This window comes from Motacilla alba, chromosome 1A, assembly GCF_015832195.1.
Source record: "Motacilla alba alba isolate MOTALB_02 chromosome 1A, Motacilla_alba_V1.0_pri, whole genome shotgun sequence".
Classification (NCBI taxonomy): domain Eukaryota; kingdom Metazoa; phylum Chordata; class Aves; order Passeriformes; family Motacillidae; genus Motacilla; species Motacilla alba.
In genome coordinates, this window is record NC_052031.1 from 39059420 (window position 1) to 39085170 (window position 25751).

General features: G+C 37.1%; 1 protein-coding gene across 13 annotated transcripts in view; it reads right to left on the reverse strand.

Annotated features, from left to right (window-relative positions):
- Positions 1–2171: 2171 nt before the first annotated feature.
- Positions 2172–25751, reverse strand: part of PPFIA2 (PTPRF interacting protein alpha 2) — a 286609-nt gene continuing 263029 nt past the window's right edge. For all 13 annotated transcript variants that reach the window (XM_038154171.1, XM_038154170.1, XM_038154168.1 and 10 more), the window contains 11 exons: positions 22232–22313; positions 18313–18513; positions 16227–16289; positions 14822–14851; positions 13111–13286; positions 12174–12271; positions 10242–10417; positions 10079–10147; positions 8959–9118; positions 7293–7385; positions 2172–3618 (listed from right to left, as the gene is read on the reverse strand). In XM_038154171.1, the coding sequence (XP_038010099.1) occupies positions 7327–7385; positions 8959–9118; positions 10079–10147; positions 10242–10417; positions 12174–12271; positions 13111–13286; positions 14822–14851; positions 16227–16289; positions 18313–18513; positions 22232–22313 (1114 nt within the window). In that variant the 3' untranslated portion in view covers positions 2172–3618; positions 7293–7326. The remainder of the gene's footprint in view (positions 3619–7292; positions 7386–8958; positions 9119–10078; positions 10148–10241; positions 10418–12173; positions 12272–13110; positions 13287–14821; positions 14852–16226; positions 16290–18312; positions 18514–22231; positions 22314–25751) is intronic.

Genomic DNA, 25751 nt, shown 5'->3' on the forward strand with positions numbered 1-25751 from the left:
GCTATTTTCTTCAGTTGAAAATCACAATGTGAACAGGGAATAAAACATGAAAAATAATTGAGTAAAGGATAATGATGCTTTATGGTAGATATGCTAAATATACAGGTTGGAGATTTAAAAGTGGGAGTAATTTTGCTCTTCAGAGATGTCCTTAAATTTTTGTGAAATACTTCTTATAGAACTGGCAGTTAATTTAAGATATTATTTTCTTCTGGATTAATTATTCAAGTACAAAGGCTTTAACAGGAGGCCCATGCTAAATATTGGACTGACTTGCAGAGACCTTTTGCTTTTCACAGTGCTACAACTTAGCAACCTGTGCTGAACAGTTACAGAGCAAGTGGGAATTCTTTGGAATTGTCAGTGGTTTTTTTTTAAATCAGTGAGACACTATAAGAGTCTTATCCCAGAGAAACTGTGGCACATTCACAAGGTGTGTGGCCATTACTTTTTACATTGTTCTATATATTTGTTATCATTACCTCAGCTGCAGCCATCATGTAATTGCAAGAGCAGAGGAGGGGAACTAATTAGAGCAGAAACTCTCTACAAGAGATCCTGCATTGCATGTAGGTGAAGAGAATTAATTTCCTAGATCTTGCATAATTTTCCCAATGATAACTCATGCTCCTACACCAGTTTCTCTATTTGTAAGGAAAAGTAAACTGCTTTCTAGTTTGGGTCTCTTCTTTTAAGGAGGTGAAAAAACCCCACAAAATCCCCAACAGCATTAGTAATAGATATTCAGGCATGCACTTACCTTTCTGAAGGGCTGTGTACTTACATTAATATTATTAAGAAGCAATTATCTTTCCTCTGAACTGTTAATGAAGAGCTTCAATAGGTAACATTCTTAAGGTGTCTCCATGACTAAAATGTTTGTAATAATTTCTGTTTTCTGAGGAAGCTGGAGCTGTTGGGTTTTTTTAATGTACTGTTTTAACAAAAAATCTTGTTGTTGTCTTTATTTTTTCCTTTCTCTCTATTTTGGTAGAAGTGATTTCAGATCCAGACTTGTATTTTAAAAGAGGACATAGCGTTCAAGTGTGCTCACTGTACTGCCAATGTGGAGAATTCCAGAAATGTCAAATGTCTCATGCATCAACATTTAGAAAACCTAGACAAAGGAATACACCTTACTGCAGCAATACAGTATGGGGAAATAATTGTTTAATGGCCATTACTTTTGCTTTCCAAAAGAGCCTTTTGCTGAGGAACTGCAATTGCAGAATGCTTTGTCTTAGCCAAGCTCAAGAAAAGGAGGAGTAGTTACCCTTGTACATGGCTCTGCTGCTGCCCAGCAACCTGGGTATACCATCAAGAAGAACAAGCCCATTTAACAAGTGGTAGGACAGCAGTGATTTTCTTAATTTTGTTTTCAGAGAGAAGCAGCAAGTGAGTAGATTTGAATGGTCATTGAGTTGCTGAATTGTGGCTGGAAGAGGAACATGTAGTAGTTATCCTCAGTGTACTGAAAGGGTTGGAGCCAAGTAGGCAACATTTCATATAACTGCTGTTTCTAGCTGTAGAGCTTCAGCTTGTGTGAGGGAGACAGGGATGAATTAGGAGGCTTGGTATGTTATCCTTAAATCAAAACTGAAGTCACAATAATACTATTTTGAATTCTTCTAGTATCTTTTCTTCCACTGTGAAATATATAATTTGTGGGTGCTGTACTCCTGGGGCAGGACGACTTCCACACTGGTCATAAAATCTGGCTCGTTCTTTTCCCCAACACACTTCATTTCCCTTTGCCCCCTAAGTTTTAGTGTCAGCTACAAAAGGAATTCTGTAAAACCAGAGCTGGTGTTTGAGGGAGTGCGTATTCACATGATATTGCTGCCACTGACAGTGGCAGTGACAGTGTTTGCATTGCTTTACTTTGTGATATTCTGCCCTAAAATAATCCAAAAGGAGGCTGAGGGAGGAGAAGAATGTTGGTCAAGTCCAAGGAACTGTGCGTACAAGAGCCCTGACTTTCTGCACTTGTGTGCTATACCCCTGCCAGCACTTTGCAAGATCTGTGCTCCCTCTCGTGGCAGATTCTCACCAGTAACTCCATCGTAACTCATCCCTGTTAGTGCCAAAATGTTCTTATCCTTACCTGTGAGAAGCATCTGGTTTCCAAATTTAATGCTACATACCAAACTTAATAGACTAATGAACACAAATAGCACTGAATTCTCTTTTTTATTGACATTGGGGGGAGAAAAATCTTTCACCATCTGATTGACCGAAATTTGCCAAATAAAAATAGACAAAACAAATGTTTATGTACGTGCAAACATTGCAGATCAAACTGCTAAAAGAAATAACTAAAAGACAGGTCTTGAGCTAAGATCAAGCAGCCGAAAAATAGCAAATAGGTAAATGACTATTAAGTAGGTCTTACTTTGAAACTTCCCATTTAAACAAAGAATAAACAACAATAACACCACCAAATAAAGCCACAGCAGGTAATAGTTGCTCTTCTAAACTTTTATACACTATATATTAATCACTCTGTCTTTCAGTTATTTCCTCTGATAAAACTGACTTTTGTGAAGTCTCAGCAAGGCCGTCTTGGCTAAAAGCATAACATTAGACAGGAGCCTGTCTAATGCCCTGTTAGAATGAAGAAATGGTGGGGGTTGGCTTCTTTTTTCTTTCTTTGCTGAATATATCTGGAAAGAAGAATCTGATTCTATGCAAATATTATATTTACTTTTCCAATGCTGGCTGGTGTTTGAAGATCCTGGAACGAAAAGGTGGCTCTTGGTAAAGCAAGATTCTTCTTGGTCCACTGGTAACATAGAAGAAAGTTTTTTTGGTTTTTTTTTTTTGTACAAATCATGTTTTATTAAATTGCTTTTTATTTTTTAATAAACAGTTCTTCTGGGTTTATGTATTTGTTTTTAAGAGATGAGCCATCATGGTGCTTCTCTGTAGGTATCTAACATTTCCATTTTGTCTCTAAAGGTCCATTTTGGCTTCAGTTCCAGGTTATGTCATTCTATTATACATCATCAGAGGCAGGTGTTCAGCTTTAAATATTGACAGATTTTTCTCAGTAGGAACATGTTGAAGCTTCTAACTCTGCTAAACATATTAATTTGACTGTTACAATCCAAAAACTGTAAAAATGGTGGAATGGAAAGATACAAACAGTATTATTGACACTGTATTGTCAAATGTTTGCACTGAGACCCCATGTACCATAGATTTCATTTTTAAAAAATCATATTTATATCCATTTACATAAGACTTACACATTTTAAAAGAAATACATACACAGTAAATACGTAAATGTCTAGTATTTTACAATAAAACAGATGTAACAATGTAAAGATGAGTGGCTTCATTTGATAAAAGCTTTGGATGTGCACTACTGTCAGATTTTTGATGACAGAGATGCTGAGAGAAAAGGGGGAGATTGTTTTTTCTTTTTTTTTTTAGTAATTTAGGTATTTTTTATTCATGTTTTAAACTAACCAATACATGAAAGGAACATCATATCTGTTTGTATGATAAACATTATGTGTTCTCTTCCCTATTAACCTGTTCTTGCAGAGAGTTTTCATTCTCTTTTCCTAAGCAGTGGTAGTGCAGTTCAGGTAAAGTAGAAGAAAGAGATGACATCTAAGGAAAAAAAAAATTTTATTAGCAAGATTTTATGATTCTACTTCAGTCTTAAGTGCAATAACAACAGAAAATATAGCACTAAGTAAGTAGTTTAGTAACTAAGTTACTAAAACATGGGCTTTGAGTATTCATGGGAGGCATGCATTTGTTTAATTTTAGATCTGCAACATAAAATTACTAATAATTCATTTTAATCTTTTACTAATTGTCCTCAGTCAACACAGACTGCTGCTTATGTTTATTTTACAGTTGTTTTCCTGCTGTTTTGGTGCAGCACTTGGGTTAGTTTCCTGCATCTGGAGACCTTTGCCTGTTTGGCACCATGCGAAACACATTTTCAGTGTACCGGCATTGCTGATGTACTTCGTGGCTCTTCTTCCTAGTTCACTGCAGCTTGACAGCATTTACCTTTTTCACCCTGATGGTTTCTTTGCTATGGACTAGCTGCTTCCAGCTATCATTCACATCTTTTAGGAACACTGCTTCTCCATTTGCCTTTACAAATCCACTTTCAAACCCTTCATTGGTAAAGTATGTAACTGATTTTGCCTAATCTCCTTTAGTATTTCATTAGAGTAAAAGTTTAACTAATATGTTCTGTTGCTTCAGCCTGTGGCAAGAAATCTGTCCTGAATGACCCTTCTGACTTGGCAATGACAAGTATTTTAGAAGTTAAAAGTGTTGCAAAAGCTTGGATAATGCTAGTGCCAAATCCACTGCCTGTGCTGCTCAGCTACGCCACCACATCTAGCCACCACAGCAGAAAGCTTGATGGGTCCCATGTGCTCTGTAGCACATTTCTTTGCAACATTAAATGGCCAGCTCCAGCAGCCTTAAATGTTCTTAAATTTCTGATACCAAGTGCACTAAAACAGGCCTGTGCAGAGTGAGCTCATATAACTGTTCTGAGAATGTCTGCACATGGTTTCTGGCAGCTCATTGTGGTTCCAACAAATATTCAAAAAAAGCCACCTGAAATGCATATTTGAAAGCATATGAACAAGACACAGCTGCTGTGAAGATACACTATAAAGACACTGGAAAGCTGTACCAAACTGATGTTGGCATAAACTGTTTTGACAAGCCTTTCACAGTCTCTGTAAGAGAATGTCTCTTACTCTCAAGAGTAGCAGAATGCAAGAATCTGCAGCCTGCTGTAATCACAGGCCATCTGCATTTTTTCCATGTGCAGTCTGATTGCTGCTTTCTTTTAGGCCTGCTCTTTCTAGACATGTTCTCTTTACTATATGGAAAACTCTCTTATCTCGCTATTGTGTGGTAGCTCATCCAGCTCTCCCTCCCCTCTGCTGCTTAGTTCCTGCTTCTGCACATGCAGATACTTCACCAGAGTATCACGGCTGCTGATGTGATACTAGGCAAGGTGTTACAAAAGCCTGGGTCTCAGTCAAAGATGGATCTGGAAAATTTCAGGAGGTATGTTGTAATGAATAATCTTCCCTATTGTCCAAGTATCAATCAGCTCCTTCCATGAAAAAGCTGTTAGTCAGGAACTGTGCTGACAAAATTCTGAAAACTCCTCTGTTGCCCTTCAATCTGATATCTCCTTCCATGGGCAGTTTCTGTTTATGCATTCATTCTTGAGCTGCAGGCAATTTGTTTAAGTTTTCAAGTTTGATGTAATAGTGAAGGAAATATTTTCTCTGCATGGTTGTTTTTGGGGGGGAGGGGGGGGTGTTGTTTTGATTTTCAATATAATGTACTGGAATCCAAAATTACTTGAACTTGCTTTTTGGTTTATTACCTGCATGGCATTCTGAAGCTGCCCTTATAGTAAGTGCATATACTAAAGTTCTAGTTCACACTATTATGTTCCTTCTCTAAAAGGAGTATATGGTAGGTAGGAAGAGAAATAGTATATTATTGTCAGTTAACCTCTTGTATTAGACTTTACAATGTAGGTGCAAATTTGATATCCTTATAGACCACTCAAGCATTTAAGATCAGGATGTAATTAGCAGAATGGTGGACAAGCAGCAAGTACTGATGTGATACGTACCACTGATACTTGAAACACTACTAATACTCCAATAGAAATTGAAGTTACCTTGTATGGCTTGTATAACTTTATATACACACCTTTTTGCTCAAAATACTCACCTTCCATACAGATATAGTGCCAGAAAAGTCTGCTACTTTACTTTTGTTTGTGCTTTGCTATGTCTTAGATAATTTTTAATATAGTGGGAATGAATGGTTTGGATAAACTTAAATTAATTTTTGTTAGCATATGATATTTCTATTTCTGCTTCTGTTGCACTCTTCAAGCCTCACATTCAAGCCTGGTCCATTACTGTTGGCCTGAGAGATAGCTTGGTGTTTAAACTTCTTGGTCATGCTTTATTGCTTCCAACATTGTGATTCTGAAGCTCATAGGAGAAAAGGTTCATATCTCTGCCTACCATTTCTGTCACCACTGAACCCTGTGAAAGTCCTGTCACTGACTTGCTGATACAATACCATGCTTGAATCTATACATGCATACACATAAAAAGATTTCTCTAGTTTATGTGCTTCATCATCATCTTTGTAGATTCAGCTGCTAAACTTTGCTTTTTCAGAAAAGCCAAACCAAACCAAAACCAACAAATAACCACCCCCACTCCCCCACCAAAGTTTATTTTTTCAGGGGTGGTCCAAAAAGTTCCCATTTTTACTAAGAGGAAGATTTAATGCTCTTTCTATCTGTCGAAGATCTGTGAAGTAAGGCTCATGTCATTAGGCAGATCCTGAGCAATCCACTTTTCCCACTGTTAACGTTTGCTATTGCTAAGTATATTTTGAACCTACACAGAGTTAGTAAAATCTCAACGGCCCCAAGTGTGTCCCAGTCTTGGGAATCAAAACAAAAAAACAGCAACTTGCTTGCAGATCCTTGCATGTCTTGCCTACAATATCCAACAGCTATTGAAGCATATTTGGATGCCTGATGAGGTTTTGGTGATATTCAAATATTTTTTCCCAGCTGCCTTGCAATTCCCCAAGTAAGTAAATGGAAATTGTTTTACTGAGAAAATACTAGCATAAAAGGGTGCCATATTGATGTAACTACTCATCATGTGTGTATTTTTTCCAAAAGCTGGGATAAAATAGAAAACTTTATTTCCATGGAGCTGTGGAAGAGTGACTCTGTGATACTCATAACCACACTCAAAAGATATATGGTGAAAAATTTAACATGAATTCCACTACTAAATTTGATCCAAAGTTGCGTCCAGCTCAGATTATCCTTTCTTTGCCAACTCTGAATGATTTAAGAAGTGCAGAAATCTCTGTAATAGATAAATTTTCAAGATTTTCTGTATGGTTAAGTCTATGCAGCTACCTAAAGTTCTAAACTGAGCTATAGCTTTAATTAAAAAATTAAAAAAAAAAAAGAAGTATAGCTCTTCTGCTTTAGTAGTGTTGCCCCCCCATTCCAGCTCCTGGTAGAACTCTTTCAAGTTCTCATCAAGTAAGTTCATTCCTTGTGCCTTCTCCCCAAAATATGGTTGGTAGTGTCCTGTGGACTGCGCTTAAGACTGTTGTTATGACCAAATGACCACCCTAGGGAGTTCTTAGTGACGTGCTCCATGTTGGTTGGTGCTTGGATGGTGTGGGGTGTAGTGCACAGTTATAAAGAGCTTTCATGATGGCCCCTACAGAATACTCACAACAATTCAGTGCTGGCTTCTTTGCTAGGCCTTGTCAGCATGAGTATGTGCGAACTGTTGAGCTGTCTAACCTCTGCAGTCGTGATGAAGCAACTGCAAATTGGGAAGGAAAAAAAAAAGGAAACAAACTAGAGCCTCTTTAGAATCATCAGTAAAATATATCACTCTGTTTACCACTGGAAGGGTGGCTGTTAAAATGCTCTGTGGCTTTCTCTAACGTGATCTGGGCATGGTCTAGTTCAAAACTTAGCACTTCTTCATGGCTGATGTACTGTTGGCATCTGTCTAAAGGGAATACAGTTTAAAACTCAATTTTGTCTTTATTTTGTTGAAATTCCTAATGCTCTTACCTATCATGCTGTTTAAAAACTACTGCATTCTTATGGCTGGGAGATAGGAAGCCAAATCCTGGATGAAGATACAGATCTTCAAAATTACTTCCCTTTAAGTCTACTGAGTTCAGTATACCCAGCTCAAGAATAAACTGTCTGGAAGACTTCAAGTAAATCACTAAATCTGCCTTTTTGCCTTAGTTCCACATCTGTAAAATGGGAATATCATCTTCTACATCACACCATGACTAGAAGATGAAATCCATTAATGTTTATAAGGTTCTTATATATTACAGTAATGTGGGCTATGGAAATGCCATGGAAGCTAGGAGTCAATAGCATTCAGTGATGCAATCCATCTGTAACTGCAACCATAAAGTACTGTTTTTAAGGGTGAGAAACTCTACTGGAATTTAGATGGCTTTAAAGGAATTTAGGTGGCAATACTGTCATACCAAGTTCATTATCAAGTTACAGGATGTGATCTCTACAAGACTCTACAAGTTTGAGATAAGTCTATTTGTAGACTTGGTCCTGTCAGGATTAAATAAATGGCAGTATTTTAAATGGGGTAGTTTGTGTACTAATATTTCTCAGACCTTCAGGCGGGTATACTTGGCTTTATCTTCCATATACCTGAAGAAATAGGTGTGATGGGATTTATTTTCTCAGCCTGCTGTCTTACAATGATTTTTAAATTTTACTTGCTCTTTAATGATGATCTGCTTGTTAATTTTCCACTTATTTCTGAGTTAGTGCATCTTTTGGAAATAAAAAGATTTCCAGAGAAAATTAGGACTGGTGTATAGTAACTTAATTAGTGCCTGAATTTCAGCATTTGCTAACTACTCATCTGTTGGTGACTGTTAGCAACTTCAGTTATTTGATGGTCAAGGCTAATCTATTTAATTTCAAAGTAAGATAGGAAAATATAGGTGATAGCCCTTTCTAATTGGGTTCTCTAAAACACTCCACCTGCTAGAGAGGCTAACAGGATGAAAAATTTGCTTAGATATTATATTCAGTCTCAGTTGAAAGTTAGTAAATGAATTCCAGTCTTTCAGATTGTTTCCTTTACAGCTGTAGGATAGAGAGATTGCCATTTTTTTTTTGTATTTTAAATAAACACTGTCAGTCTGAAACAGACCTGAAAAGATAATAATACGCCAAGGCAGTGCTTTTCCATTCCCTAATTCAACTCTCCCAGACTCGGTTCACCCTAGTTAAATGAACATAACTGTTGTGGTGCGAGACAGACATGCGTTAAAAGTCAACTTGGCGTGCTAGGATGAGCCTCGTGCTTCCCAAGAGCAAGTGCAGAAATGAGCTCGTACCGTCACTCGCCATCTTCCGTGACTGGCCGGATGTGGTGGTGAGCCGGAATCCGGCTGGCAGCGTTTCCGAAGCGCCTGGCATCATGCTGATCCCGTGAACCTCGCGCGGGGGGAACTGCCGTCGCCAGGAGGGGCCACGCCTGAAGTTCTTGTCATCGCTCTGTCAACACAGGGTTGTATTTGATAAAGGAAAATGAAGCTTTTTGATTAACCATCCTGCTGTGTGCTATCTCTACCACTGCCAAATGTATTCCATAACAACTACCCTGCCCTGTTGCACTGCATCCAGTCACTGTAATGTGTTTGAGACATGCTTGTAAAAGTAAAAGCTTGAGAAATATTAAATGCTGGGGTGGAAAACTCTTCCTCTTCTTAAATCTTTGGCTCGATACAGTCAAGGGGTTTAGTATCAGCTATATAGAACTTTCTTACACAGTGACAGAAAGTGATTTATTACTGCATTAGGAGGCTTACATAAAGTACTAAAAAAGGATTAAACACTCATGTGCATGCACAGAATTCATAGGCATCTGACATTTTCAGCAAATCCTTAAAAGTTTTATTTCTCCTTATGTGCGGAAGTCCAAGACTTAAACGTTTTTGCACTGGACTCTTATGTTAAGATAAATAATTTCCGTAGTTGGATTTGAGATTCCTCTTCCCAGATAACTGCCCCAAATCCCACTCTATTAATATCAATTAACTTTGAAGAACTTTGAAGAAAAAAGGCAATGGAGAACAAACTTAAAATCTACTTTTTTTCTTTATTTTAAAAAAAGGTGTAAGTATCCTAAAGAATAGACTGCACAGTCATCCCACCCACACACATCCCCCACCACCTGCTCTGGCCAGCAAAACTTCCACTCCATTCTGCATGTTTCCTCTCTGGAAAATGTTTATCTTAAGGTAAGAGTGCAGTGTCAAATTTGGCATCCAAGATGACAAAAATATGTAGCCAAGCTGAGGTTACTATAAAAACCTTGATGGGTATTCCTAATTTTTTTTTAAGCTGTAACTGACTCTTTTTAACACTGTGAAAATTAACATGTCTTCATGCATTCCATTTAATTTTAATGTTTTACTATGATATTTTATAAATACTGAAAATAAAATTAATTACTTCCTCAAGGCGTCTTTCAGTTCCTAGTGCTAAAAGGTTGTTGTATTCTCTCTCAAGGATCTGCCGTGCCTAGAGATACCAAAGTAAACAATTAAAATGGTTGAAGATGAATAAAAGGTAATAATGGGTACAGATTAACCAGAAGCAGCATAAGCAAATTTACCTGTGTGTTTTGTGTTGGAATCTGTAATAATAAAGCTAAACTGCTGTAGTCAAAATTTTCATCCAGTGCTATAAGGGAACCATGTACACCACTTTCTAGAATATTATTTGCATATTCTCGGAGGCCAATGGCTTGTATCCAGCGTATGACTCGATCATTGCTCCACACCAGCACATCTGTAAGGACATAACACCAGGTCAGTCTCCTGATACCTTGATAACTTTCAAATTGTACAGGTGCATGTGTGTAGCTGTGCATGCACTGTGGATGTCTTACTGCTTTATTTCATACAAGAGGAATGCCAGCACTATTCACATAGCTTTAGTATATCCTATTAAAAAACTCTCTGTGATTAATTATCTTCAAGTAATAATGTTTCCAAAGGAGAAATGTGCTTCCACAGGGGATCACCATAATGCAGTTCCTCCCACTTCCTATATATACCTTTTCAATTTGTAGGCAAGATTTTACAGTGCAAAAGCACCGGAGAAGTATCCACTCCTCAAGGCTTCATGTGTGAATTTTGTATTAAACATTTTGGGAGTTGTGTCAGCACCTATCGCATACTAATATGCCATAAAGTAAAAGATTAGTTCACTATTTTAGAGGCAAACTATTTTTAGTACAGAAAGCTGGTAGAGTTGTTAAGGTCCATACCAACTATAAAGCTAAGGCAACAAAACGAGCTAGGAAACAATTTTTGAGGATTTAGCTATTCTGAAAAAGTATCCTGCCCTCACGGTAAGATGAAGAAAAAAGTTACTCATACTGATCTTTAGAGTTATATGTGGGAGACACAGTACTGAGTTTTCTTTACTAAGTGATGAGGCTTATTCCTGAACCTTTACAAGTCCAGCTGCTGTGGCTGTTCTGGGAGCAGGATTTCTTCATCGCCTGGCTGAGAACATCTCGCTTTTTGGGGTCAGAATCAGCTGAAACACAGTGGCAGGCAGAGACCAAATCCCACTTGGGACCGTGAACAACTGACCATGCATGACAAGGTGAAGGAGGCTATGAATTATTACCCTTGTCCTAGAAGGAACCAGCACTGAAGCCACACTAGAATTTGAGACTAATATCCAATTCCCCTATATCAGTCTCCAGCTAGACCTGCTTGGGCTGACTGGCACTGATGCCTGCATGTCCAAGGCAAAGTCTTTGCATTAGTGCATGCCATGATGTTCCTTGAGCAAAAGCACACTGTCACTGTAGCCCTTCAAATTTTCTTTTAGCTCTTCTAATCAGCATTGTCCTTGAGAAGTGCTAACTGCTGTAGTCACTAGAGCTGGAAAAGCTCAAAGGAATCAAAGGATTCATTTCAAATAGTTGAAAAAATCCCAGCCAGCCTAATTGTTATATATAAAAAGAACCATGCAGTGAGCTTGCAACTGCTCTAGAGAGCTTTACACAGAAAAAAAAATCTTCAGAATCAGCTTTTAAATCTTCTAGTAAGGCCAGTTTTGTTAGGAACTATTCTTATGTACCAATCAACTGCCTCAGTGGTCAGCCCTCCAAGCAGCATTTTCTATGACACATTCTGACGTAAGAAATCAAAGGTTTTCAAAAGCTAGGGGATAGGGTCCTAAGTGCTCCCATTTTTTAGTGTTGCCCCCAGCACATCCCACTGACCTGCACATTGTTTGGCCTTCTGCTTCTGAGCCTGAAAGAGGTTCAGATAAGATCCATATTCAAAATTCAGTTTAGCAAAATGTATGTGTGAAATCACCATTCAGACAGAATTGCAGCCCTAATTTAGCAAAGTACTTAACTGTGCCTAATTTAAGGAGATAGGATTTTTTCTGAAGAAAGATGGACTTATGTTGGTTTTGCTTAAAGCACATGCTTAAATGCTTAAATGGCATGACAATGGGTTAATAGTGTCAAGCTTCAAAAGAAGAAACATTCCCAGTATTCATTCCCAGCAACTATCACCTTTTATTTCATGCTGACTCATTTCTCTTCGCTTTTCCAGTTCTTTTCTATCATAATTCAACCTCTTTAAACACATGATTCCATATTGCAAGCTTGTTCTGTTATTTAAAAAGAAACATTTACAGAGTTAATAAAGATAATTTTGAAGATGGGAATATATGTAGGATGTATTTCCTGCACTTCACATGAGGTGTTTCATAGTACCCATGTACGAAATCTTGAGAACAGAGGGTAAAAAAACTCCACAGACTTCAGGAATGAAATGGAAAAAAACAAAATGAGTATGTTTGAATAACTATTTTAGCATAAGAAACACAAAGCATTAAAAGAAGTAAAAGACCTGAAAAGGTCAGCCCTTGTGAGCCGTGAAATGTTTTGTCAAATCAGGCTTTTAAAAAGTGACAAATCAGACAGTATATTAAAAAGAAATCCACTTCTTGTCACATAAACCTCATTCTCCCTAAAGCTTAAATGCCTTTATTTCCATATTTTCAATTTAGCTTCCTAGCTATATCCCTAGGTAACCCAACAACTGTCAAATTGCTTGTATTGTTAACAGCTTTTATGTGCTACACACAATAGCTTTTCATTATTATGAGATCTCAGGGCTTTGAAGCTTAGCCTAGCAGTTTCTGATACTTCACACCACTTAAATTATTACTGTTTCTGTATTGTCAAGAGTCTATTGATATATTAATGGTTCCCTGCTCATTACAGTATTTATCAGTACAGTATCTTGGTTTTTAGAGACATAATTACAATGTGGTTGCTATTGCTAAAGGAATCTCTCTGAATTCAGATTTCTGACAGTCAGCCCTCTCTTTACCGTATGTTTTTCCACACCAAAACAACAGAAAGTGTTTTTATTCTGCGCAGCACTGAGCATTAGACCAGACACATAAGCATTTTTATGGGTGTAGTCTTTATGCCAACGTACCGATGAAAACTGTCCACCATTTTCAGGTGCACACGCAGATCTTTCTTTGTCAGGTGGTCTAACATCCTTGCATCTACCAGGCACTCCATAAAATAACTTCGGTACTGAGGTAAACCCAGGCTGGGGAGCCATTCGTTACCTATCCATTCATGGTTCATATCACCATAAGCCAGGGTCTACAGAGAGAAGAAAATGGAGAGGGGGAAAAATTCTTGAGTTTGGTCAACACTGTACCACAGACTGGAAACAAAATATGTCTCAAAGAAAAAAAAAAAAGTTTAAAAAAATTTATGTCTAAAAAGAATTAGTAATTCTAGTTTTGCTTTGTTTTAACACTGGAAGAGGGAGCCACTGTGAGATATTTGTTATGGATAATAGTTTTGCCTGTTGTATCTTGTTTTCTTATGCAAGTTTTAAGAATCTTTTTTTCAATTTTGAGTTTTAAATGCAAACAGACTTGTCACACAATCAAAATATGTGTGTTTCATAATCTTACTTGCTTTCAATTGACCTTCTAGAATATGCCAGGCAAACCCTGAACTGTGAACTGGTAATACAAACATGGCTCCAGGTAATCCACTGAGGCTTGCTTCTGTTCGTGGGGAGAAGAATTTCATAAATAGTCTAATGACACTTCACAGATACACACCTGAAGTCCTTTAGAGACTAAAATTTCATTTCAGTTGTTTGGCACTCAGGCTTACATTTAAATGAGATGTATTCATCTGTGAACAGTTTAAACCTAAATCCATCATATGTAAAGCTCAAGAAATTAATTGAGATAGGAGCAAACCAGGTTCCTCCTAGAACCAGGCTAGCCAGGCTTCATTGTTCAGCTCAAATTTCACTAGGGTGAGGAAGGGACTATATGAAAGAGAGCTATTGTTATATGAGTTATGCTATTAAGATGTAAAATAGATTTTTTTCATCTCACTGTTGTTAATTATTTTATATTACAAACAAAACAGAGAATTAATAAATTGCAATATTTACACTTCCTCAACAGGATCATGCTCAGGATAATTTTCAAGCCCATCTCTTTGGTTTTGTTTTTAATGTCATAAACAAATGAATAACAAAATTAAAGCCAGATGGATATATTATCTATGAGGGAAAATATACTCCCCTTACATCTCATTCTTGTGAGATTTTGAAACGAAAAGGAATGTCATGAGTAAGGATAGCAAGATCGTGTGAGTGTGCATATATTAGAGAGAAAAAATTTAAAAATGTAGCTAATTGTCAGTTAATAAAAAATTATAAATTATACTACAGTATAATATAAATTATACGATAGTATTTGTAGACTGATAACTTGGGTGTGATTAATACAATTGTTCTAAAAAAATTTGATGTGGTTTTAGAAAAATTAGCTCTCAAATTCATGGCATATTTAACTGTCCTATTCTGAAAACTGAGGAAAATGCTTACTCTCTAAAACTCTTAACACAGCTTTAGATGGGAGATAGAACATGTCTCTGAAATGTAGCAATTTCTTTTGAGAAAAATATTCACAACATATGTACCTATTTTTGCTTTACCTAAAGAAACTCTCCAGAGAATATGTTCTTTGAGAAGAACGCTAAAATATGCAAATCACAGTCAAATCATTGAAATACTGTCACAATATTATATTCAACTCTGCATATTGATGCACCCAATTACATAATTATCAACTTTCAGTTTAAAAAAGTCATGTGAAAGATCATACCTGAGCCCAACTGCCTTCTTCAGACTCTTTCTGTATTATCAGCAGGAAGCAATTAGTAAAGCAGGTAAAAAGACAATAAAATTAGTTATAAAAAGATGTGATTTTCATATGCATGTTAATGAAAATGAAAATATACACATAAAGTGCACGAATAAAATAACTGGCCAGTGGCAATGTCCTGGGCTAAACTACCTGGAAAATTATACGACCAAAACCATAAAATATAGCTGAGTTTTCAAGATAGAAAATCATTATATCTTGGTGTAATTTTACAGCACTATTTAAACACTTTTCACAGTTTCACAATTAAAAGACAAACATTTACCTAAAAATTTGGGCATTAGGGATGTAGTTTTTTGTTTCTAGATTGATTTTGAAACATTAATAATAAAAACATACCTTCTTGAGAATGTATTGTAAAGTAGCTTTTTATATAACATTTTTTATGGAAAAATTATATTTTTCTGGCTGGCCAGTTAAACAGGATCAACTCTACTTCTTGTCAGTTCAGTGCTGTTATATTTGCATTTTTCTTTACCAACAATAATAAAACTGGAAATGAGCTCAGTTTAAAAAAAAATTATTTATGAGAATTGGCTTCCTTACTGCTGATGAGAAAACTTTAAATATTATAACAAGCATAAACTTTGAAGAAATAACTCCTTATTGCATCAAAATTTAGCTCCAGAACCTCTCCCACCATTTATGGATTGAACTGAATATAAAGTTTGCCAAACTGAAGACCATTTTTTTTCAGAGATCTCACTGTAACATTGCATCATGTTTCATAGGCACGTTTATGGAGTTATTATATAATGTTAACAACCAAAACCTAAAATAACATATATTCAAAATTGAAAAAGAAGTCTTACTTTAGTGTTAAGGGAGAGGTTTGACAAAAATCAGTAAATAAATTACACTCTCCGTGCACCTGAAATCAAAGCTCATTAATACCCAAGTATGGACAAGAAAGACCCAGCATTAATGAAAACATGAAGTTGTTTAATGCACCATTCTCAAGCCTTTTCTTATTTCTTTCTATGTCAGCAAATACGAAACACCATTTAGAAGAAGAGGGAGTAGATTACAGGGGAAATGTTGCACCTGCAACCATGACAATTTCATTTCATTAAATGAGGTTTGACAGTGGCACTGAAACTATAATATGCTCTTAGAAGTCCAATATTGGTTTTAGAGTCACGCAATTTTTATGATGGCAATAACATTTGTAAACTCTTTTACTGAAAGATTATGTAACTCTGTTCTTTAAATTCAATTTCATTACTCCCCGCAACTTCTAATGGCATGCTTTGGGACAGAAGATATGGCGCCTGTGTTAAAGCAGGAAGAGGCCTATTCTCCTTGGAGCACCAAAACCATTTGAAGTGGAAGTGGAATGACTAACCGTTTTAGCTGGAGCAGCAAGATTTTCCATTTCTTCATGGGTCACCCAAACATTGCCTGAGGGCTACAGACAAGGCCCGCAGGAAGGCAGGTGGGATCCACATTAGGTAAGCAGTGGTAAAGAAGAAAGGCAGCACCACTGTAAGTTAACAGCGCATCACCATCAGCACAACCACGATCTTGCCTCTACCGAGCTGCAACTAGAGACAACTTTAGACAAACTTGGTTTGTATCTTTCATTAGCGGCTTCTGAACAGATGTGATGGAGTATTACAACTAGAACTGATGGATGAAATCCGGCAGAGCACTGCCACAAAGGAAAGAATAATAATTAAAGTTGCAGTTCATAAACAACTGGCAAATGCAACCTTTATGTCACAGCTCTGTGCGCAGGTAAGCTTCAGCTCCCAAAGATTTTCCAGCCTAAATATTCTGCACAAGTCACATGCCCATATTGTAATCTAAATAATGAATACTTCTACCATCTTTCTGTAAATCAAAATGTCAAGATAATTCACTTCTAAAACTATTTGTCTTAAACTATTGTTTTTCATCAAATTATTACTAGGACAATGAGGAGAGTCAGGGAGGGAGCGTGGATGTGTGCTATGTTTTCTGAAGACTTGAGATAAATTAAAAACTCCTTTCCTGAGAAATAGGGGAAGTAGAAAGACTGGAGACTCAGAAATTAATGTTCCAGGGCACGGCAGCTTTGTACAGTTGCTGAGGAAGAATTAAAAAAATAAGGCAAAACTATTCCCAATGTTTTTAGCTTAAACATAATATTCCCTCACTTCGTAAGTGTAAATGCTTTTATGCTTTGAAATATCCTCCTATGCTTTTAAAATAAAAATTAATTTTGTGTAGTAATTCAAACATCATATTGAGTCTTTACTGTTTTACTTTGGTAAAATCCACTACAATTCATAATATTACCACGACGACACACAAAACTGTTTTCAGGGAAGAAAGTATCAGACAGCAAACTACAATATTTAAAGAATATAAGCAACATGAAAATAAAAGGGCAATCAATGGCAATATTAGTGCTGCTGCCCAGCTGCTAATGTAGGTCATAAAGGTATCTAAATTCTAATTTCCACAAAAAAATCCCCATAAATCCAATGAAGACAACATATTACAAAATATAATTTTGTAGTAGAAATCTGAGTAATGCCACTTGAGTAGTAGTCTTTGTCCTTCACTTCTATGCCGTGTTTGCCATCTGATCCATCCTCTTTTTTGTTAGTCTCCATTGCTTCCTGCATCTCCATTGCCATCAGCATATCTCAGCACTAAAAACTTCCCTTTCATTATCTTATTTCTTTTTGTCCTCATCAGTTTAGCCTATTTTTTCTGCTTTTTATATATTGCACATTCATTTTTATCTCTCCTGATCTATTTCCTTGCTCTTTTTGATATATTCCCCTTTCCTTTCAGACTTATATCTCTGTGTATCTTTACTTGCTTCCCTTTCTGCCACCATTTTCTCTTCCTTCCTCACTGAATGCACAGGCTCCACTTCCACTTTCCAGACGCTCCCCTCACACTCTTCCAATCACTTCTTCTCTAAAAAGCATGAAGAACCTAAAGCCAGCTGACTTGTATTAGATAACATTTGAAAGGGTGCGAAAAGGGGGAGTGGGAAAAAGACTCAAAAGAGCTGTGTTCCTACATAACCTCTCCCAACACCTGCCTCCCCTCCACCCCAAAAAAAAAGAAATAAAGAAAGAGAACAAACAAAGAAAGAAGAGAAACACTATCTGATTAGGCTGGTACAGATGACTTGAAGGAAGAGAAAGGCAAAAATAAAGGCAAAATTACAAATAAGATGCTCGATACCTATTTGGATAACATCAAGGATAATCAAAACAATGACTTAAAAAAATAAGAATATCTAATAAAAGAAAAACATCAGCAATCAACAATCAAGGAAGTGATGAACAGGTAGTTCTGAGTTTTTATTAGACAGTTTTCGCTGATTGTGAAGTGGGTGTTATCATAGAGCCACTCTGGTACTACAAAAGTTTTTCTGCAGACTCCTGTAGGGTAAAGTGGGAAGAAAAAGTTAGCTGAACAGGACTCACTGTTCTGGATGTTGGAGGTGCTGATGGACTTGTCAATGATACCATCTCCTGGATTGCTAGTCGGAGTTTTAGGCGATGGAGAGGATTGCTGATTCCAATTTCTCTTTGAATCTCAGTGTCGGACAAAGCAGACATGATAGCTCCACTCTTCACGTTGGCACGGCAGGCAGCGACATACCAGGCTGGCATCCCTAGCCAGAGCTGTCAAGAGAAAGGACATTTCACCCATAGCGCTGCTTCATCTCAAATGAAATTACAATCATAGAATATCCTGAGTTGGAAGGGACCCACTGGCACAATCAAGTCCAACTCTTGGCTCTGTAGAGAACAGCCTCAAGGGTCACATCATGTGCCAAGAGTGTCATTGAAAAGCTTCTAAAACTGTCAGACTTGGTGTCATGACCAATAATAACCAATTAATTAATGACCAATAATAAACAACTAATTTGTTAGGACACCTATCAGTCTGAATAAGCATGGTAACACACACAAATAAGTATGAATATCAGCATCTTTAATAAAACAAAATTGTTTCAGAACCTTTGAAATTGCCATGATTTCATGTGAATTCTTTATGCTTGTACTGTAATCAGAATTTTAAAGCAAGGCATGCTTTGATTTATTTTTAGAGCTGCCTCCATCCCCTGGGCTACTCCTTTCCCAGATTTTAATGACCAAGTACTGGCACAAGTCAGTGTTACTGCCTATCTGATAATCTTATGTACAGAAAATCATCTAAGAGGAATTAAGTAATTTTTTTCACTTTTGTACTAAAATGGCTTTCTCTTTTTTAACATGGTGTACTCAAGGAGCACAATCTTACATTTCTCAGCTTTTATCTTCTGAATAGAAATTAACCAAGCCCAGTTCAAATAATCAACCTATCAGGGACAGACTTTACAGTAAATTTCAGAACAGTTTGGTATGTTGTCACATCCCAGCTAGGAATACTGGTTAGAAGGTGCAGCAAAATGTGAGCACAGCTCCATCAACTATGGATTTAGAAGATATATACTTATATGCTTTTACTCTCCTTATGTTTGTCTTATTAGCCTAGGCCAGGAACAGCCCCTTTCTTCACCCCTTATTCTTTCATTGTAAGAGGACCTACTGAGTGTGGATTATTCTTGTTTTTCTCAGCATTCTCATTTTATGCTGCCTCATTAATATGACTGTCAGTGTCTACAGCTCTTTTTTTTTTTCCCAAAGGAGGTAATTTCATACCATACATGTGAGGTTTTTAACTGTGGTATGAAGTACATTATGCTTAGCAAAGCCTGTCAGAAGAACATAAGCAGTGCCATAATCCCTGTGAGTTTAGGGATAACATAACAGAAAACAAAGACCTAGCTAGATGCATCTCAAATAGGCCATCAGAATTAGCTGATTCCATTGGTTGTCTTTTTTTTTTTTCTCTTAATAAAGGCTTATTAAAAGAGGACACAAGGTCAAGGAAATGAGGAAATTCACAAAAAATCTGGAAAGCAGTGATGAATTGAAAGGATTTTAATTTCATTTGGTACATTCTTCATTTGGGGAAGAAGTGTGTGATTCTTAAGAGTTTTATACTTCATCTGGGAAACATTTCCATAAAAGACAGCTGTTAGATCACTTTTATGTCACAGGGAAAACAGACTTGACTGTCAAGTTGCAGAAGGCTCAGTCAGGTTTTGAGTCCTGAAGTATCACAGAGGTTGAGAAATGACTGCATTGTTTGAGTAAGTCCTTCCCACTGGGATTAGACACTACCATCCATCCAATGCTAGTCTGAACTGAAAAACCTGATCTGATTCCAAAAAAAATTGTTACAAAATAAAAAGTTTCATGAAAGAAAAAAAAACCCCAATAAAACCAAAAATTATGTAGATAACACCCAGCTGCACTTAAATGGTGATGAGAAAACCATGCATAGCTTTAAAATGTCTTTCATCACCTCATTTATTTTAACATTATTTTTTTTCACACATGCACTTGAAAAACAGAAAAGCATAAGCACAGGAATTATTCATCCTGCAGAAATAGATTAAACTGTTTGCTGCTCATTAGGTAAATTATTTCTTTAATAAAATAAGTAAATTCTTTAACAAAGTAGCTGTCTAGCAGAAAATGATGTTAGATGACAGTCTCTTAAAAGGGAACACAGAAATCATTCTAGACAGAGAACTCAGATATCAAGAGCAATATATTTTTCCAGAGTTAAGAAAACCAAAATTAAAATATTTCTCAACTATGTGCTACATACAAAAAGAAGAATAAATGCTAAGGCTGAAAAGCCCTATACAGTTTGAAAATTTCACAGTATACTTCTTAATTTTGAGTCTTCTTCTCCTTTAATATTTACTTTATTCTGTAGTTGAAGTGACACATATTTTTTTTAGGAGAGTACGAAATGCACTGATGCCCACTGAATAAACACACTACTCCTATCTCATATCTTTTTTGTCATCAGTATTCAATCTGTACTGACTACTGTGACATCAACTTCCTGTTGAGCTCTCCTGTTCTCCTGTCATCATATTCCCCAAGAACTTCACAGATCCTGACTTCTCTTTACAGCCCCTCTCTTAGACAGTGGGAAGCATATCCTATTTTTCAGAAAAGAATCAAGGGGAAAAAAAAGTAGGGCTTAACTTGTCAAAAACTGCTTGAAACTACAGATCTCCTTGAAAGACGAGGACACTGCTATGCAGAAATTATAGACATTTTTATGTTCATGTCTCCAGCAAATCAGCCTTTACTGTAATACTAAATATTTCCAACTGATATAAAACTGGTTACAGAACTCTTGAAGTCATATGAAAATGCAAAGTAGTGGCCAAATTAAGGATTGTTCCATATTAACAGAGATTTTTTTGGGAATGAGGATATAATCCTATTTTCCAAGGTCATATACAAATGCTTGTATTGACTTTCTGCAGTTTTCATTTTGTATTTTTGATTAGGTACCTTTAGCAATTCCAATGTGAAGCATAAATTTTGTGGACATCAGCTGCTTTCATTTCTCATCTTTCATTCATTCACTAGCATATTTCTGTAAAAGGTTTGGAGAGGGATCTCTTTTTTCTGTTGAAGGGGAAAACTTTACAAGGTCTAACTGATGATCAATGGATGGTAGCTAAAGCAGGCAGGAGAAAAGTTATGAATAGGTAGAAATGCTTGATATAATAAGGAATAGACTTGTTCTTTGAGCCAACAAAGAGTTTGTATCTGCACTGAACTGTCACAGCCTTGCCATGTAAAAGTGACTGGATTTGTATAAGAACATTCTTACTTTCTGCAGCCCTCTCCCCTCAGCATCTGTGTATGTTTGTTTGTTGGTTTTTTTTTTTGAGTAGCTCCTTCACCTAAAATAATCATTGATTATTTTGTCAAAATTGATTACAGCTCTGCTGAATGTTTTTTCTTCTTCATTTCCAAAACCCATTCATTTAGGTCCTCCAAATAAAGGACAGCTGCACATTGGAGTTCACATATGTAGGCACTGCCTGTCAAATCAGAGAGATTTCAGCCTGGGTTTCCCACATTGCAGGTGAAAATTTTGAGGGGAACTCTTTTTTTTCCCATTATGTTTTTAAAATGCAGAAAGCTACAAATTCTTCACATTTATTTAAAATTAGCTCATCATTCTATAAAAAATATCTGTGGAGTTCCTAGACATTTAGAGACTGAGTAATTCAAAGATTTAAAAACTTTGGGATTCAAGTGTATTCCTGGTCCTAGTCCCACTGTGTAATTCTGTCTTGCTTTTTTCAGCTCTAATCTCTAATTTACACCATCCAGTGTCAAAGCCCACGTGGTGCTGATGGCATAGCGCACAGCAGGAGAGGAAGAGGCTGTAATAGTCTCTTTTAAGATTTGTAAGGAATCAGAAGCAGTCCACAAACACAACTCACATTTTCAAGTTATGGCCAACACTTACCTCCAGCCAGGCAACCACCGTTGGTCCATCCCACTGCGCAAAAGGCAAACCTTTTCTCCGAGCCTCTTCCAGAAGTTCATGTCTAAAAATGGATCAAGAAATGGTAAATATGTGGAGTTATGTGTTGGGACAAAAAGATGCAACTCTGCCTTATTGTGAAGGATAATAACAGTGAAGCACAATGACAGGCATAGAAAAAGCACAAAACACACCAGTTAACAATACCTCTTTCTCCTGTTGAACGTACTCTCAATCTATTCCAAATGCTTTGTTTTTCTGACATCCTTTTAAACATCTAACTCACAAAAGGCGGGCTTTCTGTTTCTTCTTTAGCCAGAGCAATAAAAAAATCACTATACCCTATAATAAAGGGGTATCAAAACAGACATTGCTGAAAACTGAGGGACTCCTGAGACTAACTTAGCTCTGGTCTGGTAATGACTCAGTAAGGCCCAGAACTGACAACTTCTAGACATGAACTAAGCATGGATGTAATGCAGCTGGATCTGAGAGGTGTTGTTTGAAACACTAAGCCAGCTGTACCAGCTATGCGCAGCGCTAGGGTCTGTGCAGTACAGCTATTTTGTACCTTAAGTATGCCATCTCTGGCTATTTAAGAGTTGATTGTATCTTTGGTAGTTCCATGTTTGGATCGTTTTAATTATTGATTATATATAAAAGAATTCCATATGGTTTATAATTATAGAAATGATGTGATTTCTCAGTTTTATATATATACATAGATGTCTCTCCATTGAGTTAATCAAATACTAATCCAGCTCCTGTATCTGCATTTTTTCTGGACTAAAACTGGTGCAATATATAAAACATCATTCTCAAAGCCTAATTGACACTTTTCATACGGCTGTATTAAATAGTTGGTATGGTTACATATAAACTAGTCAGCTAGACCACCAGGAAAATGCTCTATATTAAAAACATTCAGCTATTTCACCAGACATTTCCACTGTGGTGGAAACGGCATAAAAAGCAGTCCTTCAAATGTCTTTTTTTTTTTTTCTGGTATTAAGCAACATTTTTTCAGCTGCCTCCCACTGAGCAAAACACAAAAGAATGCTCCCTGCAACAAGCTGTAGTGAAAAACAAATTAGACAGGGACTATGCTAATGTAGTATTAAAATTTGCTTACATTCCCAAATAACAAGAAAATCTTGGAATTATGGCTTCAATTTTTTCTGTCCTCCTTTATTACTAGAGCCTTTGTGGTTCAGTTATCCCTTGACAATTCGTCACCGCCTTAGCAGCCTTTCAAATATATGTACTATAGAATCACAGCAGATAAAAGCAATGGAGTGATCTTACTTGTAAGGAGTAGTCATCTGGGGATTTTTGCATTGCCAAGGGGCCACACTGAGTGAATTTGGCTTTAGCAGAAAATGGAACTCAAATAATAGATTTTGCATACAAGTTTAAATCCCTGGCTCTGAATATTTATAGAAAGCAAGCTGCTTTATTTTCTGAGTTTACTCTGTAGTAATACGTAACATTACAAATACTTGACAGCATTACTGAAATTGATACAGCTTCTCCTCCCACACAGCCTTTGCAGCAGACCTTTCCTTTGTCACTGGGATATCCTAAGCCACTGTGGAGCTATCCTTGATTTCTGAGAAAGCATAACCCTCAGTAAAACAAGAAGTTGCTCTCTGGGGACATGAACACCCAGTTACATTCAGCAGCTGATGGAGATGCAGTAATGCTATATTCCCAGGGAGATAAGTAGTGAATGCCTATGAAAGGTATTCACCTGCCTGCTTAGGAGAGCAGCATTAAGGCATGGCCAGACTTGGCCACATCCCAGCTACCTGTGGATAAGGTATTTAGGTTGCAGCCTTCCCTCAGGGTTGGTTCTGCAACAGTGGTGCTGTCCCTCCCTCAGATGCTACAACAGGGCTGCAGGACTCCTGCTGCTACCAGGTTTGAGAGCTGGCATGGCCATCCTTAGGGAGACACAAGCTTTCAGGAATGCCCCTGCCCCTGCCACTTTTAGTGTCCCATGGCAGAGCATGGGCTGCACAAACCCCTGTACAAAATGCTCCTTCCTTACAACCAGACCAAGCCTGGGGAGCAGCCCCTGCTGCAGCTGGGAGCCCATCCCTGGAGGAACCTGATCCCAGAGTTTCTTGTATCTGGGCTATGCTCTTCAGTCACCCCAGCTGAAAGAGCAGGGCTGGTTAACATGTAAAGTAGAAAAGGAGATCACGGCTTTGAGGGTAACTGGCCTTCCTTGCTTGTGCTGGTCTCCTGCTCCAAGCAGGAAAGCAGCAGCACCTGGACTACAAGGAGGTGGGAAGGAATTCTTGGCCTCTTGGATTTGGTGTTAAACCTCTGTGGGGCTTCAGGAACTGAGATGCCTGAAGAAGAGGCATTGGTACTTTAAGGTCTCACTTCCATGACAAACTCAATTCCTTTATACTGGAATTACAAAGCACATATTTCTAGGGAGTCTTCTGTGACTTTGTAACATCTGTACCAGTCTGAGGCTTGGTGTGGAGGCTAACAGTTATTCCAGTGATTCTCAAACCAATACAGTCTCCCATTCTCCCTAACTTCTGTTACTTCAGAGGCAGTCTGGCTCACAGAGCTAAAGGAAAATAGAGCTGTGGTTATTGATTTAAGCTCAAGAAAACAGGAACAGGCCAGAAATGAGATGCCACAAATATGTCTGCATGTATGTATATATATATATATATATATATATATATATAAATATATATATGTGTGTGTGTGTGTGTGTGCTATAGCAAAAGCCTTTAGTTTGATAAATGTCATCCAAATGGTCTTTGCATGTAGAAGAAAATTGCTCTGAATTGAAAATACTTTTAGCATAAAGATAAAAATCCTGTACTTAGACATGCACATGAATTATAGCCATCATAAGGGTTGTGCCTCCCTCATCGATGCAGAAGGATAGTAAAAGGACTTTTATAATATTTTCTTGCCTTAAAAAGCATGTAATGCTTAAAAACCTATAATTTCTTCCTCAGATGATTCTTATAAACAGCATTGCAACATTAAAGTTAATGGAAATTGTAATTTACTTTTGGAATATTAGTCTTTGATTACTTCTTAATACAAACTAGGAGCTCTGTGAAACCTGAACCTTTAAGCCTTCAAACCTGAACCTTAATAAGCCAAAACTAAACTCAGAATTTCTATTTTTTGACTAAGAGATACATTCTTTAGCTTGCAGTCAATAAAAACTCTAATGAATGGTGTGCTTTGGGGCTTTTTTTTGGTCATATGAACTAGCACTATAAAAAAAAAATCCACTCTTTAATGAAGTTAAAAGTATCATGTAGGGAAAAACATGCACTGTTTTGACCCATTGTGCAAATCACCTGAAAAATGAATCCAGTGACCTGCCTGTTTTGGAAGAGAAAACAATATTTTAGAATGGACAGGATATTGTCCTTATGGGATAGTCACTGGCTTCCTGAAAACAGAAGAACCCCAAAGCAAAATACTGGTAACTGCAGTTCAATTTTCCTTGCGAAAA